Here is an 18,726-nt window from a genome sequence, read left to right as displayed (position 1 = left end):
TCAGAATCAATCTGATGGTGGTGGTGCTGGTGTGGGGTATCAGTGACACCCCCTTCCTTCATGGGAACAAACTACTTTCAGGGCTGCATATGAAAACAATGCGCTAGGACAGCGTGACTTGGGGGTCTGCCATACAGTATTACAAGTAATAACATGGATGAGCTCCTGTCAAGCATTAATGAATTCAGCAGTGATAAAATGCAGAATGGTTTCAGTATTCTGACTGAATCCAAAGGTTCACAGTTTTCTATTCAGGCCACCTTCAGTGTCAAGCTGATTTTTTCTTTCACTTTGAAGCAGAGGTGTTTCTGTTGTGAAGGCTGAACACTAAATGGGCGTTCTTAGCATGGAAGAACAAAGGAGTCTCAAGTAAAAAAAGGTATCTGATGCTTGAAAAGTTCTCACCAATGTGGCTATTTATGGCTTTTCATCTCCAACCAAATAGATGAAGTTGTAATTCCACCTATAATTAAACCATAGACCCCCCAGCCTCTGGTATAGCAGAAATCTAATAAATCCTTGAAGCGAGCATCAGATCAAGTGAGACTGCGTAGTCTCCTCAGAGCACAATCAATTGTCTTTTAATTAGGATATGAGCCCTCTTCTTGATGCACAGTGTCAGTGTTATCCAGGGAAAACATGAGGTCACCTGTCTGAGAGCTGTATTTGGAAGAAACACAAAGAAGCCACTGCTGCAAAGATCCATTTTGAAATTACTCACAATTAAGTTAATTTATCACCTTATTGGAAATAATATCTGATTTTTTATGCATTACGATGAGCTATGACCCGTCTCCTTGAGTAAGAATGAGGACAAAACTTTTACTTAAAAATGGGGTCAGTTTAAACGTTTTTTTTCCTGTTTCAGAGTTCTGTTTTTGAAACTTCTTCTCTTCCTTTTCAAAAGCGATTACCCCAAATCAAATCCCATTCGTAGTTAGTTAAGCCATTGATTAACCTCTTTCAGCACAAGACAAATCATGAATTAATTCCTGACGTGGCCCCAGCAGATCCATGGTAAATGGTTTGAACTATTGATAAAATGAAAAAAGCACACCTTTCAAAAAAGAAAGACTTTAATCTCAAACCTGCATTTTTGAAGCTTGGTTGGTTTTTCAACTGAATGCAGAGTTGTAGTATGGATCCAAATGGGAAGGACTGTCCTCCCTTCCACAGATGTCGCATCAATAAAGACGCTCTCCTGTGTCTCCTTGAAGAAGACAATCAGGGAACAAATGGAGTCAGGAGATTACGGTCGAGACAGAATCCATTAGCTCCTTCATGCAGCCTGTGATGCTGAAGATGTAAGGCACATATTTGTGATCTTAGTGTTAAGGTGCGTTGGGCCAATTGCTTAATCATTCATGCTGCAGGAGGTGGAGAGACCAATATCTTATTCAGTGCTCACCTGGGTATCTGCTGCTTTACTGAGTGTAACCTAACAAGACAGAAACTAGATCCAAAGCACGTCCATTCATCCCTCTTTATCTCTCTCTTTCTTCTCTGTCTCTTCTTCTCCAAGCTCCATTACATCACAACCAAAACAAAAAGATTCCAGACTCTGGACACATGTTTCCAGTTGGCACAGTCCCGTTTCTGATCTTTGATTTGGGCGGGTAGATTACAGTCTGATCATGCACTGCTTTCATCCAAACAATTTGTAAACAAAGCCATTGTTTTGAGCCACAGTCTGTGCTGAGGTCTTGGCTCTTTTGTTATTCTCTGTTTAAGACAAAAGGTAGTTTCTTAAATCAAAATGTGCCAGATTTCAGATACCTGAGTCTCTTGTTGAAGGAATTTGTCCTGTTTGGACCTAAAAAGTATTAAAAATACTAAAGCCTGGATGGGAGGGATGGGAAAGGACGGCATCCATGAATTTAACAGTGAAAAAGAAAAGGAGGACAATTTAGCAATGGTTCATAATGAAGGCAGGACAATAAGTGGCTGGTGAAGTAGTGAAGTAACATCCGCCCAAAGTTTCTGGAAGCAAGTAAAGCGTCCTCATTGAAATCATGTCAAAGCTTCACAACTGTAATTAGTTTTATTTTACAATATAAGAACAATTTAAAGTCACTTTAAAAAATTCCACTGTCATTCATCCATCCATTTTCTTAACCAATTTTATCCCTTTTGGGGTCACGGGACTGTCAGAGCCTAACCTAGACAGCAGCTGAACTTTGAACCGCAGCCTTCTTACTGTAAGGTGGAAGTAGAGCTGTGACGGTGTGGGATTTTTGATCACCGCAGTGATGAACCAGCAGGGGGTTCGGTGGCGCGGTTAACCGCAGCCCCCCCCCAAAACACACAAAATTCCCCGGTGGCCGCGTTGCAAATGAATAAAATTACAATGCAGGATTCTTTATAAACAAATAACAGTAACAACTAACTACTACTACTACTAATGAACTAACTACAGTATATAGGTGTTGTAGAATGACTATGTATGTGTTTCAGCGCTGTGTGTGTAGGAGGAAGGAGCACGCACAAGTGTGTTGAGGGTGCGTGTTGATTCTTCTACAGTTGACCGCTCTCAAAGTGCACACGAGTTTCACCTGTGCTCTCTGGTATAGACATCTTCTCAGAATGTTATGTATTGCCCAGTAATAAACGAGACTGCAGACACTTTGTCACCTTTCTGGTAGCCAGGAGCCTGACACCTATGAAGAACTCTGGGCAGGAGGGTCCGCCTTTGCTTATACAGACACGTAACATTGCGCTGCACAAAAACGTGTAGTGATATTCATCGAAATCTAACAGTGCGAGTTCATTTTTGGTGTTACAGAGTGAAGGAGAACAGTAATACCCCCCCCCGACACACACACACACACACACACAAAATCCTCTGGCGGGCGGACGTGTCACGAACTTAAGAACACACGCAGCTTGTAATGGAAATGAATACAATGGAAATTAATAATTAGAACGCAATAAATTTGGCGAATTCCCTCGCAAGACAGAAACTTCTGTGATAGAATGAAGATGTGCATGTGCTGCTGAAACCATGTGTGTGAGTAGAGGGAGCCCTGTGCCGCACGGCTCTAAGAGGGAGTGAGAGCCCTGCGCAGTGCAAGAGGTGAGGCGTGGCGCAGGGAGTAAAGGAGAACATTAATAAAAGGTGAAGAAAATGAAGAGTAACCACATCCCCCTGGAATACAGTCCAAAAAATTCTAAGCCAAACAGCTACAAGTGGAATGTTAAAACAGATTTTAAAACCGGTCACGCTATTTTTTCATCACATGAAGTTCCGGTTAATTCGACCTCCAGAAAAAATAGTGTCAGGTTGCCAGAAACAATAAAAAGGTCAAAGTTATTGTTATACCCTTTTTTATGTCTAGGGGCATAACATAAACTGGGGGCTCGTCTGGGATCTGTTAACCATTCACATTCATGTGTTGGTATTTGATATATGTGGGTTTTGTTCCGATTCGATTGTGCTTGGAGGCAAATTTTGGGTTTTCTTTGTGGGCCATAACATGGCGTTTGAAGTCTGTGAGCTGTTATCGAGACCAAGAGTATTTCGAAGGAGCAGTTGTTGATTGAGCAGGGAGTGCTCCAACCCTCAAGCACACCTTGGCTGGAAACATCAGTTGGAGGTGGTGTAGGCGACAGTAGGAGTGGAGGCTGCTGCAGCTGTTGTCAATGCCACTGACCCCAATCGGGTGGAGGCAGGTGCGGAAGTTCCTGCAGCCGTAGCCGTTGGAGGGACTGATCCAGTTGCATTGCTCCAGGCTGGTGTTGCCACAGAGGATGTCCACTGCTCATGAATTTTGTGAGTAAACACATTGCTCTTGTTTAAGTTGGAGAATCTGAAGAATTTCTATCAGCGTTTTGAGTGGCTTCTTTGGTCTGGCCACAAATATGTGAAGTTGGTGCTTGAATCACATTGCCTAAGTTCTGTAGATAGTGGAAAACTGTTAACCAAACTTATGTTGACTTCTGTTCGGTGCAACACGATAGTTTTGAGTAGTTTTGTGTGGATTGTGCTAGTCTTGTGAGACTAGTCTTGATGGGCGCGTGCCTTGAGGGTTATGCGTCCTGAGTTGGAGGGGCACGTGCCTCGAGGGGCGCGCGTCCTGAGTTTGATGGGCGTGCGTCTTGAGGGGCGCGCATCCTGAGCTTGTGTGGTGTGTCTTAAGTTTGTGTGGCGTGCTCTGTGAGAGCTACTTCTTTGTGTAGTTGCTTCATCTAGGATAAATGCTTCTTTGGGAAAGAAGTTTTATCTTGGGTAGGGGGGTGTTACGGCTGTGGCCGTATTTTGTTTTGTGCTCTCTTTTTGTTCTGTGTTTTGTGTATTTTATTTCTGTATCAGAGTGGGACTTCCTTGTTTTTGTGGATCTTTGTAAGTGGGTGTTTGTCTGTGTCTGATTACTTTCAGGTGTGGTGCTGGAAAGGGTGTGGCTTCCGTTGGACCCAAGCTGATGGAAGCAGCCTTAAAAAGCTCCATGTGTCCCTGCAGCCTATGAGAAGGGAGCTTTGCTGCAACCTGTCTCCACTGCAGCTTGGCGCTTTTCTCCACCTGTTTTGTAGTTCTTTTTGTACTGTGTAGTTTTTGTGAGCTGCCACTAATTCTGCAGTCATTTTTTCTTGTTAGCTGTACTTCTAGCAGGAATTACAGTAAAGTAAAAGAGTGCCAATTTTTGGAAAAACGGCCACATAATACTGAGCACAGATTCCCGAAAAAGCCCTTTTATGATTGTTCATAAAAAGTATGATTGGTCAACTCCTGTAGATTGACCCCTCGCTCCTCATTATTGCATCTAAATGATGCAATAATGTTTGCTTTGAAATCATTCTTGATCATACTGAAGCTGAGTTTGCCTCTTTAGGACATGGTAATACAGAAAATTAACATTTAAATGGTGTGCATGTGTTATGCAATACAGAATACAGAGAGAATAATATAAGATGGTATTTTGTGATATATATATATATATATATATATATATATATATATATATATATATATATATATATATATATATATATATATATATATATATGTATATAATTTTATTTTTTAGACAAAATCATTGAGCGCCCTGTGATCAAATTCAAAGTTTGAATACACAGGAGTTTCTGAAAACACTAACTTACCCAAATAGACTTTGATAAAATCTAACAAAAACAGAACGCTGTACATATTAGTAACAGTGCTGGTGAAAGACTGCTTTAGAGTTAAGAGTTTATTTTTGATTTACACCTCTGCGGGTACAAATAACATTAGTACTAACATAAGTGCAACAATGCATAATGGAAAATACCTTCGTTCTCATTTATAAACCACGGCGGCTTCCTTTAAATAATAAACTTAAGGATGTGCAACTTCAAAAATGCATGTTTATTCCCTGAAATACCCTATGACTCCAGGAACTAAATTCTCTGAAACCAGGTTCAAATGGGCGGAAGAAGCTGCCATTATCTAGGTACGTATTTGTTACCTCAGTTGGTTTTTTAATCTGTTTACTTCTGTTACCTGGTAACCAGTGTTAGATCACACAATCCTTACAAGGTAGTGCAGGTGTCCTTTTTCTCTGATGACCTAAGTGCAAGTAAAGCTCAGCTTTCACTCAGTTTGAAATTTGAAATAGTTAATGTCTGAAAAGCTCTCAGTCAAAAGGCTGTGATGAATGAATGACCAGTTGAGTGTTTTTAAATAATTCACTCTCCACTTCAGAAAAGTTGTCAAGGTTACTCCTGCCATTGCCCCACCTTTCCCCCGGCCCAGCAATGCTTGTCCAATCTTAACAAGCTTTGTGCTACCCACTGGGCTCTGATTCAGCACGAGACGGGGCAAATCCAATTACACAGGAGTCAGGGAGGTTGATTTTCCCATTATAGATTTCATGCTGGGAATGAGAGCTGATGATAACGCTCACATTACTCCATTGCTGTCCTCTCTCCATTCCATCCTCTAACTCTGTACATTTCACTGTTTTTCTCTATTTTTTCATTTCGAATTGCCCTCCATGTCTTGCCCATTTATTGCCCATTATTCTGTATTTTTGAGGCAACAAAGGCTAAGTTTTGTTTGCTCAGCACCATCATGATTAGCAGATTGGGTTACGTAATGCTCCAAATTGAACTTCATTTTCTTAATTAGGTTAAAGCACACCTTAGAGGTGCTTCTTTTTTCATTCAATTTAGCAATCTCAGATACCTGGGGGCTTAAGTTAATGCGTTATTTTTTAAAATTGTGTTAAACTCATTTTTAATCTAGATTTTAATCTATTATGTGAAAGATAATGTGGGACAAGTTGTCCGTTAACAGAAATTGATGGACAACAGAGACCTGATCCCATCGGACTATTACTTTTGCGAGGTCCATGCTTTTGTAATTATGCACACCTCGAAGGGCCTCATCCCGCTTATACCATGGTCACTTATGAAACAAATAAAATTTAAATAAATTATTCATCATTATAACTAATAATTATTGTTAGGGAGCCGGTTTAGCTCGTGCTGGTTTGCAGCGCCTTTAATCCGTGAAACCAGGGTTCAACTCCGGGCTGCTCCCTGTTCCCTTCTCTACTTCTGTGCCGGTCCCAAGCCCGGTTGCTTTGAGAGGGTTGCGTCAGGAAGGGCATCCGGCGTAAAACATTGCCAAGTTTACCATGCGACTCATTCACTGTGGCGACCCCTGATGGAAAAAGCCAAAAGAAGAAGATAACTAATAATTATTGTCATTTTTTGCTTCCAGTCGTTTTTTAAGTGGACCATTTGATGCGTGGTGCCACACGTTGTCATGGTAACGGCTACAGCGGTTGCACCCCGTTCTGCTGCTCTTCTAGCATCAGAAGTTAAACAAAGCATCGGTTCAGAGGGAAAGTTCACCTCTTACTGCTTGTTGATATCCAGATAATGAAGCAAAAGTTTGTTTCAAAGAAACAAAGTGTATAGTCTAAATAGTTCAATTCCTTCACGCTAACTCCTCATGTCTCTTCTCCTTGAATTCTCTTCTCCCTTTCTGCTGCATCCCAGTGTTCAAAATGATCAAAATCCCCAAACAGGCTAAAAGTAACTATGAAGTCACTCGTGTCTTCATTTGCTGTTGTGATAAACAGTGGATACAGTATATGTATCAATGTATAAATAAGAAGCTTGAGGTCAAAATTTTTTGAATTGCTCAGAAGAATGTCTGTCTTTTTTTTTATGTGTCAAATCAGAGCACTCCAGACCTGATGTTTTCTTTTATTTAGTTTTCAATCGTTTGAGATTTAAAAAATACCCCTTGATGATGTAAAAGTAAAAGTTGAAAGTCTGTTAAAGTAAAAAAAACAATGCATGAAGAAACTTTCTTTGTTGTATTTTGATCTTTTAGTTACCTGAATTTGAATAAAAAAACCTTAAAATGAGGCTTTTTACTGCAAAATTAGGTTTAAAAACAGATGAATCCTGTAACTCTTGTGCTATCCTAGACACTTAACCTTTGGGAGTGGGGTCATCTAGACCCACTAGACAGTGCGCTGAACCTTTTTTCTTCAATGATTTGTGATCGTCACTGGTGTCCATGGATTACATGAAATCTTTCCACCTTTATCCACCTTTGTCATGGTAGGGTGAACATGTCAATGTAAGGGTGGGGTCATCTAAGATAGCACAAGGGTTAATTAATACAGGTCATAATGAATTAATCACATAAAAAATGAAGGGCACGACAGGACATTTTTCTGTTGTAAAACAATTCCTACTCTCTGTTACCATTAAAGCACCATCACAGTGGTAAATGTGAAATCGTTTTACAGTCACTCATCTCTGAAAAGGAATTTTAGTAGGTTTTTAGCATTAGGCACTCAGAGGTCAAAAGCATTTCGATATATTTATAGCTAAAGGAAAGGACTCTGGAGTTTAAGTGTCTGGTTTTTCAGGTCATCTGCTCTGTTGGGTCACCTTTTTGTTGCTCCATGGGTTTTGCCTTGTTTCCAGTTTGTTTATTAAATGTTTTTTCTGTCTCCCACATTTTGGGTCTTTCGCCACTAGCTCCTGACATACTGTATGCAAGAATACTGCATTCCTACAACGGTGCTCTTTATTTACAGAGGGAATGGAAGTAGAGTAACTTTTCTAAATGCTTGTAAAAGGCTTACCACATAAATTCTTCTAAACTGTAAAAGGTTTCCTCTGCTTTACTGCAGTGTTGGTGTTAAAGTAAAAAACAGGTTTTGTTGAGTTTATTTAATCTAATTTTAGGTGTCAAAAAAAGGTATGTAGAACCGTTTGAGTGTTAACCATCAGATTGTACCTAAAAATATGAGATTTGTTATACATTTCTTTATAACCATTATAAGAATGTGCCTTTAAGTGTTGTAGATTTGTTACTGATTGCAAAGCGTCTTCTACAAAACAAGTCTAAATAATTTATTTTTTCTGGATCAAGTAATTTTGTTAGTGATTCAAGCTAAACTATTTAAAGAGAATCACAGCATTTAATACAGAGATTTTGTCATCAAAAACATTTAAATTACCATTCCTCAAACTCATGAGCACATATATTTCCATTTTGCAGATGATATTGTTTCAGCTACATGATGTAAAAATGCAAAATAAGGCAGATTTTATGTCAGCAATGTAAAGTATTTTACCCCTACTTAAATGTTAGCATCCATTTTTTCACTCTGCATTAAGGCAAGGCAAGGCAAGTTTATTTGTATAGCACAATTCGTACACAAATTAATTCAAGGTGCTTCACAAAACAGAAAAATGCATTAAAATCACAATACATCATAGAAATAATCAACATAAAATTTACTTTAAAAGAAAAGGAAAAAAAAAAAAAAAAAAAAAGATTTAAAAAGAAAGGAAGGAAAGAAAGGTGCAGATAGGACCTTTCAGTCATATACACGGCTAAACAGAAATGTTTAGCCGTGCATTAAGGTTTATTACATCTGAAAACCTCTAATATATGTGCATTTCACAGAAAATGTATTTAATAAAAGGTTTATAAGAATAAAATTTGGCAATGCAGCTGGAGACTCAATTATCAAAACAAGTTAGAACTTTGGAGAAGAGTATTTTGGCTAAACAGTAATGTTGCTCCTCAGCTGAGTATAGCTGCCATCTACTCCTTCTGTGGTCTTTTGGCAGGACACTGCCTTTGCCCACAGGGGTGATTAAAGAGAGAGCTGACCTCATTCTCAGAGGGTCCGAAGTGTTTTCAGTAAACATTTGGTGTAAGATGGAAACACAACCCGTCAACCCACACTTGCTGATCCCATTGTTTCCATGTTACTACTGAAAAGGCATGGAGGCCATTGCTGTGCGTCTCTGAGCCGTGGAGCTCAGTGGCACAAAAAATACAGAGCCAGCTCCCCCTCCAAAAAAGCACACCGTTTTTAATAAGGTCATTACCGAATATCAAAATAATGTCTTTAGATGCAGAAAAATCCCTCCAAGAAACACTATAGGCTTACTCCGTGCACAGCTGTTCAAATGCACAAAAAGAAAACTAATCATTTTAAACTAATTTAATATCTCTAAAATCGTATTATTCTTACATCAGAGGGGAGAAGTACTAAATGTTGCTTAATTGTCATGATCAGAGGTTTGTAAAAGAGTAAGAGACATAAGACCTAAGTGCTGTACCAGAGACCAACTTGGCAGAAACCCGTCCTTCCATTTTCTTAACCCACTTTGTCTCTTTCCGGGTCACCGGGCTGCCAGAGCCTAACCTGCCTACTGTCGGGCAAAGGCGGGGTACATCCTGGACAAGTCCTGGCACAAAACTGACAGAAAACCTAATCTCAAATGTAACATAACTGAATTTTTAAATTATTTATTAGCTTGCTACAAAAATAGCTCTAAAAGGTAACAAGGATGAGCTGAAACCCTGGACTCAAATGTGTGGAAATTACTCAGGACAAACAGGTGTGGTGATCGGAAATGGATACATTTTGTGAAGATGAAGAGCAGAGCAGAAACTGAACTGAAGAAAACATACTTAGATACACAGTATTACAAAAGTAAAACTTTTATTTAGTTTTGGTCAACAGTCATTAGAAGCAATATTAAAGCTGTCATACAGTTTTGAGCCAGATGCCAGCTCAGATGACAAAAATGAAGACATTAATTTATCTATTTATCTGCAAATCAATGCATCAAAAATGAGTGGAGCAGCGAGATTTGGCCCACCCATTTCACTCGCTGCATCAGAAAAAAGCTTTTTCTAAAAAACATTTTTCATCTGCTCCTGATTCACAGCAATTTGAATTAAGAAATACTCAGAAATGCAATTTTAATGTTAAATTATTTTATATATATATATCCTCCATCATGAGAAAAGTTCAACAAGAACATGTTAAAAACACCATAAACACAATTTTCATTGGGTCTCAAATTCTGCAATTTTACTTATAAATAAAGTAACTTAAAAGTCACAAGGACATTGTAAAACATTGCAATAAAAGAGTAATATTGTAAAATTAACAAAAATGTGTAATAAATTACAGTTAGGAAGTAACTTGAACAAAACTACTTCTCAACATCAGCTGCATCATCAGTGAGTCAGGTGACAGACTGTTATGGTCAGACTTTATGTTTCCTCCTCTGATTAGGCGGACTTTAGGACCCAGAGACACCATGGGGGGATGCTCCTGTTTTTGTCCGTTACGTTAATGCATGCAATCATTGATTGTGCCTATTGTGACAGGCCGATTCACCATCTGTACGGTCCCATGAGGCTGATACTGCTGCCTTCATGTTCAGCACTTTAACCTCTTAACTGGTTTCACATCTTTGACTGGTTCTGAAGAGTCAAACCTGCAGTTTGTGGAAAGACAACACAAAAACTGACCTCGATTTTCTATTTGCTTTGTTCTTTATAAAATGCTTGGGAGTAATTAAACCTGTCAACTCTCCAATAGATGTCAGGCAGAAGCCCCCAAAGATTTCTGATCCACCTGCTTTTGTTTTTTAAGAAAATTTATGATTTATTATCTTTTATTAAAGTGACTGAACACTTGGGGTGATTCCCTTCAGATTTCTTTCTTCTCTTGGTGGGTCTGCTCAGTTTTGTGCATTTTTGCCGCCTCCTGCCGTAGCCCACCCGACCCCCGGCCCTCTTTGTGCCCGCCTCCCTGCCTCCTTTTCCCACTGCTGAGAGGAGCAGGACGCGGCCTCTGCGGCGGGAAGAAAATTGTCTCCAAGCACTTCCTCAGAAAAAAAAAAGTTCACACTCACAAGCTCAGATGCCACCACAAGTTGAGTCTCTGAACGTCTTAGTACTTGTCGAGGGACCTTTTGGGAATATACAGGGAAATAAGAGCAGCAATAAGGACATTTTCTCATGACTCTTCATTTACTTTTGAATAATTTTTGCGCGCTATCTCTGTCTTATAGTTCCAAATGAACAGATGTTTTTCGTTGCACTCCGGTCAACCAGAGCAAGAAAAGGACTGTTAACCTTTGAGATTCCGACTTTAGAGTTTCCCAATTATGCAGAAACGGATTACAGGCTGATTTATTTCATGCGCTTGGCACGTTTAGAGGCTCTTGGATGAATGCGTAAAAGCGCACAGCGGACTCGCAAATTACCCTCACAGCTCATCCTTGTTCTTTAATCGTTTGCTGTAAAGTGTTGTAAGTTGTTGGGACTGTTGACAGACACTGCGTGAACAACAGCTGTCAAACTCATGGGACCCTCCTGCACACCCGCGGGCAACCAAGTCCCGTGAGGTTCCTACTGCGCATGTCAGAGCGCTGGACAGCTCCGGAGAGGGAAATTTAAAAACGGTTTTTTTGAGGAGAATCGAGTGCAGCACAGTGGAATACAGTACTGGGGAGTTTGGGAGCGGCTGTCACGCTTTTTAGTTTCAACCAAAGCAGGTAATTTTTTTATGTATATGTCTTTTAATATATTAAACTGTTTTTGGTTGTCAGGTCCGCAATTTTATTGATTTACTTGAACTAAATTTGAACTTAGGTATCCAAGTACGTTGTTGATATCAGGATGTAGTAACAACAAAACTATCAAATAGTTCCATAAAAATGAAAACTACTGCTTTGCTCTTTAAGATTAATTATTATTTGACTATAGTTTTTTCTGTTATTTATTTTGAATTGAAAGTCAAGATCAAAAAGCCTCCAAAGTGCAAATTGGAGTTTACCAAAGGCAAATGCAAACCTATCCCAAACAGAAACTCTTTATTTGTTTTTTATTCTTTACCAAATTCTAATTTAAGTTTTAAAAAAAAGAATGTAAATGGAACAATTCTGTTTGTTTACTAAAACGGTCTCAGAGCATCATCATAAGGCGTTAATGTCTTTACAGCGCCTTTAACTTTATAGGAAAATACATTCAAGTATTTAACTAATATGTGAAATCTGCTGCAGGAATAAGCCTCCACACATCCTAGGAAATGATAGAAGGTGGAATAACTCCCAGGATGTCAGGAATAATTGAGAATGCTGGGCATCATCCATCCCCACAGGACTACAGGTAAGCCATATGATCAAGAAAACCTTTTACAACGACTACAACACTTTTATATTCTAGTAAACATTTAAAAAATAATTGTGTATTGTCATGAGCACGCAAATGTACAATTAATAAAAAAAGTTATGCATTTTTTGGAAATGAAATTGTTTTTTGATGCTTCCCTATATGTTTGAGGATCAATCTAAAACTCTGTATTTAATCTAATGCTTGATGGACAGCTTTTTTGTGTGCAGAGGATTGTATGAAAAGGAAGAATGAGAAAAAAAGTCTGAAAGAATAAATGATTTTGGGTCTGAATGGATCTGTCAGAAACCATCAGCTCTGTTTACACTCCCGCTGTCGGTGCACGGAGAGCCTGAGCCTCTGGGCTGGCCAGCTCAGAGGGAGACAGGGCGCTCTGGGTCACCAGAGTGCACAAGTGGCTCCCAATTAGAAAAAGGGGGGAGGCAGGAAGGGAGGAGGCACAATATGAAGACTTGCTGAAGTCTTGGAAATGTGTGGATGATACATGGGGACACCAGGAAAACATGCTTTGCATCAGTGAGCAATTTCTATGGTCATCTGTACAGAAGAGGGGTGGTCAGACGGTGCTGGATGTGTCATCTATTTAGCAGCATCTGCCCCTACTTACTCAGCTTTTATTTTGAATCATAACAATATATTTTAAATTTTCTTATGAATTTTTTTTTAAATATCAATGAAATTTAAGAAAATAAAGGTTCATGAACTCAGAGACTAAGAAAACCTCACAAATAGACAAAGATGAAAGGAGTTTAACTCTGACAGTTAACTCTGACTTTAAAAGCTCCAGCAGGAATTCTGTGATGTCCTCACAAGGTGTTTGGGACGCGTGCTGCTGATTCCTGACTGCAAAGATGTCACTTAATCAGACAGTCGACATACAGTCCTGACCTCAAACTACATTCACACACCACCACCCCCCTCTGGCCCTTAAGCTTTTCTGAGTTCCCCGTTAAAGGAGGTTGATGGGGGGCTGGGGGGGGGGGGTGTGAGGATCGAGGCTGGAAAGGGACAGGGAAGCAGATGGTATCCTATTTGTCCCTCTAATGTGAGGGCTGTCATTCCAACAGATTAATGCAAGGGCCAGGCAAAGAAAAGAAATGACAGAGACAATCAAGGAAGGGTCTGGGGAAAACAATAGAGACACGTGCCACTGGGCAGATTTGTCGTTTGGGACACAATAGGTGATAATTTTTCAATAGACAAGGCCAACTGTTTCAGGCAGCATGTGCTGCTGTCCCGTGTTTCAAACGATCTCATGCGTTGTTTACTTATGATTCAGCCAATGGGTAAGGCCAGACGGTGGTCACCTGACAGGGTTGATTTTTTTTTTTTTTTTTAGAAGAATTGCTGTGTGCTTGAGGGGGGGGGTCGTGCCGGTGCACTGTCCATGGACCCACAAAGTAACTGAATTGTGTGTGTTGTCATAGCAACCCCAATTAAGGGACCCTGTGTGTGCACAAAGAGGAGTGGAGAGGATTCAAGAGGATTCCTCTCTTTTCTTTCTTTTTCTTTCTCTGCAAGGCCCCCCATTAAAAAAACAGTAACTGAAAGTTAATGAAGTCTGCTGAGACACTAAGTAATAATTACATATTAAACGTAGATTTTTCTGAATCCATTTAAACAATAGAAGAAAAAGATATATTTGAAAAAGTACTTTATTTAACCCTTTTGTTTGCCATTTTTGCACCAAATCGGTCAAATGATGGAAGTAAAAAAACAAAAGTTTAAGAAAAGCCTTAAAACATTTTATTTAACTCATTTGTTGTTGGGGAAAAAAACAGTCACTGCTGAATAACACCTGTAGTTAATCTCCTTATGCTAACCAGCCAATGTACTGCGTCAGCCGGCAGCCTTTATCTCTGTTTCCAGGCTCTTTGGGAAGGTTTTGTCTTCCCAAATAAAAATCTTCAATTCAATCTTTAGATTTTAATCACACTTGTGATCTCTGTGTGTCTAAGCCGACAGCCGTGTTAACCCTGAACCCCCCCCCCCTCTCCATCCACAATTCTCTTCTTTTGCCCTCCTCCCCCCTTGAAGGCTTCTGACCACAGACCCCTCCCAGCTGCGGGTGGAGGACCTCCCCGGGGACCTTCAGTCTCTGTCATGGCTCACCTCTGTGGATGTGCCCCGGCTACAGCAGATGGCTGATAGCAGAGGCCACAGTAACGGCCCCCCCTCCCAGGGTAGCTTGCTAGAGCAACAAACAGGTGAGAAGACAGGAAGAGGAGCATGAAAGATTCAAAAGTTGGATAGTTAAGGCCTCCTACTTTACCGTTAACTTCTGGTTTTGGTTAAAAGCTGTGAAATTTGAGTTGATGGAGATTAATGAACATTTCTAGCAATGTTTGTTTGTGCGCTTCAACCTGTTTAATTTACAAGGACATCTCCAACGAACCACATTCAAATGTCCCTAACTGCATCAATAAACCCCACACAACCGAATGCAAAAACTCTGCTCTATAAAGCAGAAAAACAATGTCTGTTTTCTGGCATTTTCCAGTTCAACTGAGCAGTATGACCATACCAGTGAGCCAAGCCTCCATTCTCCACCTGCAGAGTAACATGCAGCACAGTCCTTTGGGGATGAGCATCACCAGCAACCACCCTGGAAGTGTGAGTTTTCCCAGCACTGAAAGGAAACATAGATTGCATTTGTTAGCTGAGTGACTTCTTGTAAACTTTTTCTGTTACCTTCTTTATTTCACAGATGTCTCCATTCTCCATGAATGGACTTCCCTCCCCAGGGTATCAGTGCCCAACCTCAGTTTATCAGGCAACACCACAACAGGTGTACTCTCTAACACAAACTGGACAACAGGTGGCGTATAAGCAGAGCGAGCTGTTGCTTTGTTTTGATTTTCACAATGGAGAAACAGTTGAGCATCAGGTCCTCCTTTTTCCCTCCTGTGTATTCTAGTGTTCAACGGCTGGGCTTTATAGCAATGTCTCTTTTAACAACCAAAGTCTGTTCACACAACCTCGCCTGGCACCACAGGAGCGGGAGCTGCAGCCCAAGTCTTTTCCCAAACCGATCTACTCTTACAGGTGAGCACACATTAACCAACAAGAGATTTTTTATTCATCTCTTCTGCTATGATTTACATTCCAACCATTTCCTTTTTATTCTAAGTTGTTTAATTGCCATGGCACTGAAGAACAGCAAAACTGGCAGCCTTCCAGTCAGTGAGATTTATAGCTTTATGAAGGAACACTTTCCTTATTTCAAGGTAAGATCAGCTTCATGATGTTGAACTAACGGCCTGAAAGACGCACATTCATGTTACCTCGTTGGTTGCAGACTGCACCTGATGGATGGAAGAATTCGGTCAGACACAACCTCTCCTTGAACAAATGCTTTGAGAAGGTGGAGAACAAGACAAGCAACTCATCCCGCAAGGGCTGTCTATGGGCACTGAACCCTGCCAAAATTGACAAGATGGAAGAAGAGATGCAGAAGTGGAAACGCAAGGACCTCCCAGCTATTCGGCGCAGCATGGCCAACCCCGGTCAGAAGTGTTTTTTTGTCAAAAGGTTAAAAAAACAACATTATTTGCTCTGTATGACTGTTTGTCTTGCTTTCCTGCAGACGAGTTGGACAAACTCATCACAGACCGTCCAGAGAGCTGCAGGCGTAAGGCTTTAGAGCCTGGTATGACCCGGCTGGCTGGTTGCCCAAGTGGCCTACCGCTGGCAGTGCCGGCTCAGATGCAGTCCCAGCCCATAGTCACTCTGTCCCTGCCCTGTTTGTCCATGCAACAACACCACCAACTCCAGGCTCAGCTGCAGGCTCAGGCTCGGCTGACCCCCATGTCGCCTGCCCCAGCCCAGACACCTCCCCTCCACTCGGTCCCTGACCTTTGCCACAGTCCGCTCGCACAGCAGCCCAGCAAGCCTCCGGAGAATTTTTACAGTCTGCACAGCGATGCAAACACAGAGGTGGATGCATTGGACCCCAGCATCATGGACTTCGCCCTTCAAGGTAAAACAACTTTGAAAAAACGTCGTTTTGGACTTTTATTTTCTTTCACTTTTACATAAACCAATAACTTTCAGACGCATGATAGTCATGCATGCCAACACACAGGTTTGATCCATCTGAAACACTCCCAAAGCCTGAACAGTATAACCACAAAACTGACATTTTCAAACAATCATTAAAATAGGATCAATGTTTTTATTTGTTTATTAATAAAACTGTGGTGTTGTATCAGTCTGTTAACACTTCCATCCGTCCATTTAGGTAATTTGTGGGAAGAAATGAAAGACGACAGCTTTAACCTGGATGCTTTGGGGACCTTCAGTAACTCCCCCCTCCGATTATCAGACTGTGACTTGGGAACGGCCGCTCTCCCTCCTGCATCCAGTGGAGCAAATCTGCCGTTGTCAGAGGTGCAAGTGTCAGGGCTCTACACCTCCTACACCTCCCAGGATCCCTTGTATTCTCAGTACATGGGTGCCCCGGCCAACAGCAAGCCCATTGCCCTGCTTTAAAGAAGCCATTTCTTCAGAGATTTGACGATTTCATCTTTGGGTCTGGACTTTTGTGCCATTAAAAACCTGGAGGATCATTCCAAAAAAACTGGGATTTGTTTAAGCCTGCTGGAGAAATCCCCACAAAGAAACGATGAATTAAGTGGAGGCTGGAATAACTAAATAAAACAAGCTATATATTGATTTGCCAAGGAAAAACTCAAAGCCAGTGTTGGTGGAAAGACCGCAGAGAGTTAGGTGTTTGTTAGCACTCACCCATTCTTCCAACTCTCCATTTTGTGCTGAAAGCCTTTCCTTAATGTAGTTCCCAATCTTTTGTTTGCTGTATTGTGCTAGAAATTATTGATGTGATGTTTTATTTATATTTATAAAAGGCAGCTAGAGAAGGTGATGACCACATCAATCTTTTGCTGTATATATTTGAATTCCGAGTCTTCTATAACCACAGATTTCTTTTTTTATTGGATCTATTCATTTATAAACCATTCCGCTGTTACACACTTCTTTTCTACTCACTGTGATTGACACGTCTGAGGGTCAGATGTGTGTCTTATTCATGTGAACACAATAAAAATGGGTCAACGAAAGAAGCTTCTTAATATTTATTAAAATCAATGGCAAAAAGTTATAAACACCTCTTTGTAAAATATAAAGTACTCAAAGTAGTTAAAATACATTTGAATGAAATATCAGTATTTGATCACAAATATGGCAAATCAAGACATTGCTTGAGGCCCCACTTAGGCAACTATTGGTGATGAAACATTGAAAGTTTTTGAAGCTTTTCACCAAACAAAAACAAGAAAAATGACAACAAAATAAATGCTAAGGAGTTTCAAATAGTGCCATTCTTTCCGTACAATTATCTTAAGCTCATAACAAAATTTACAGCAATAATAAACGAGAGTGAAAATGATGCTGGAGGGAACCGATCGAGATGCCCGAGAAAAAAAAACCTTTTCAGACATGCAAACACAACGGTTTAACATATTGAGAACTGTAGATCTAGTCTTACTAGAAAGTATCTCTAATAGACAAGTCATTTCAAAACATTTTTTTACTAAAGATATTCAGAGAGACTTAAGATCAGCGAGTTTAAGATTTAGCATTTCATGTTAAATCTTGAAGATTATACCTGGCACTTAAAATCAAGAGTCCCATTTAATGAAAGCTGTTTTTTTTTGCCCCGGTAGACTCCACAGGGTTCAAATTTAACACCGACTCCTGTTGTGCAGAAACAAAGTGAAAATGTGCATTACAGTGATAACGTGAAATAAAACAAAAAAAACAGGTTCCTTAAGCTGATACTCAACTTCAAGATCCTTTCATTTCATGTCGACAAACACAGAAAGGCCACAGACCGTTTTTTTCTTTTTGTGCGCATTTGAAGCTTATAGATTTTTTTTTTCATCAAAAGTATTTTGGCACAAACATTCCACATTTCAAACATTTCATTGCAATCTAGTGCAATCATCTGTTCAAAAGAGTTTATTGTTATTCCTGGGCTGGACTCAAATGTTCTTGCAGTTTAAGATGAACTGCTGTTGTCCATCGTAGCGAGCAGATGAGACACGTTGGCCCTTTGAGAAGGAGTGATATACTGGCTCATGTGGATGATGCAGTCCATGGCCACATCTGGGTTAGCCTCCACCAGGCTGTACAGACAGAAAATGATGGCACAAATATCAAAACATAGGCCGAAAATTCACTCAAGAGCTTCTGGAAGAAGGCTCTTTGATTGTGTTGATAGCAAACAAAAGTTGTAAAAGATTTGTTAAAAT

General features: G+C 40.2%; 2 protein-coding genes across 9 annotated transcripts in view; one reads left to right on the top strand and one right to left on the bottom strand.

The window, feature by feature from the left end:
- The first annotated feature begins 11,086 nt into the window (after positions 1-11,086).
- On the top strand, positions 11,087-17,532 carry foxn4 (forkhead box N4). Its single transcript, XM_004072403.5, has 10 exons — positions 11,087-11,817; positions 12,325-12,430; positions 14,492-14,661; positions 14,955-15,067; positions 15,162-15,272; positions 15,372-15,499; positions 15,585-15,681; positions 15,753-15,960; positions 16,041-16,433; positions 16,695-17,532. The coding sequence occupies exons 2-10, from the start codon at positions 12,351-12,353 to the stop codon at positions 16,943-16,945; spliced, it is 1,551 nt and encodes a 516-aa protein (XP_004072451.1). The 5' UTR covers positions 11,087-11,817; positions 12,325-12,350; the 3' UTR covers positions 16,946-17,532.
- The window catches only part of acacb (acetyl-CoA carboxylase beta), a 26,284-nt gene continuing 25,090 nt past the window's right edge, over positions 17,533-18,726 (bottom strand). For all 8 annotated transcript variants that reach the window (XM_023958485.2, XM_023958486.2, XM_023958490.2 and 5 more), the window contains one exon: positions 17,533-18,600. In XM_023958485.2, coding sequence (XP_023814253.1) covers positions 18,474-18,600 — 127 coding nt within the window. In that variant the 3' untranslated portion in view covers positions 17,533-18,473. The remainder of the gene's footprint in view (positions 18,601-18,726) is intronic.

The sequence above is a fragment of the Oryzias latipes genome, chromosome 9 (genome assembly GCF_053564925.1).
Source record: "Oryzias latipes strain Hd-rR chromosome 9, Olatipes_Hd-rR_3.1".
Lineage (NCBI taxonomy): Eukaryota > Metazoa > Chordata > Actinopteri > Beloniformes > Adrianichthyidae > Oryzias > Oryzias latipes.
This window is presented reverse-complemented; position numbering and strand designations above follow the sequence as displayed.

Bases quoted from the DNA above. Each gene is read 5' to 3' on its own strand.
- foxn4 (XM_004072403.5), top strand. From the start codon at position 12,351: ATGATAGAAGGTGGAATAACTCCCAGGATGTCAGGAATAATTGAGAAT. The intron at 14,662-14,954 runs GTGAGAAGACAG...GGCATTTTCCAG, and splicing joins CTTGCTAGAGCAACAAACAG to TTCAACTGAGCAGTATGACC. The intron at 16,434-16,694 runs GTAAAACAACTT...CCGTCCATTTAG, and splicing joins CATGGACTTCGCCCTTCAAG to GTAATTTGTGGGAAGAAATG.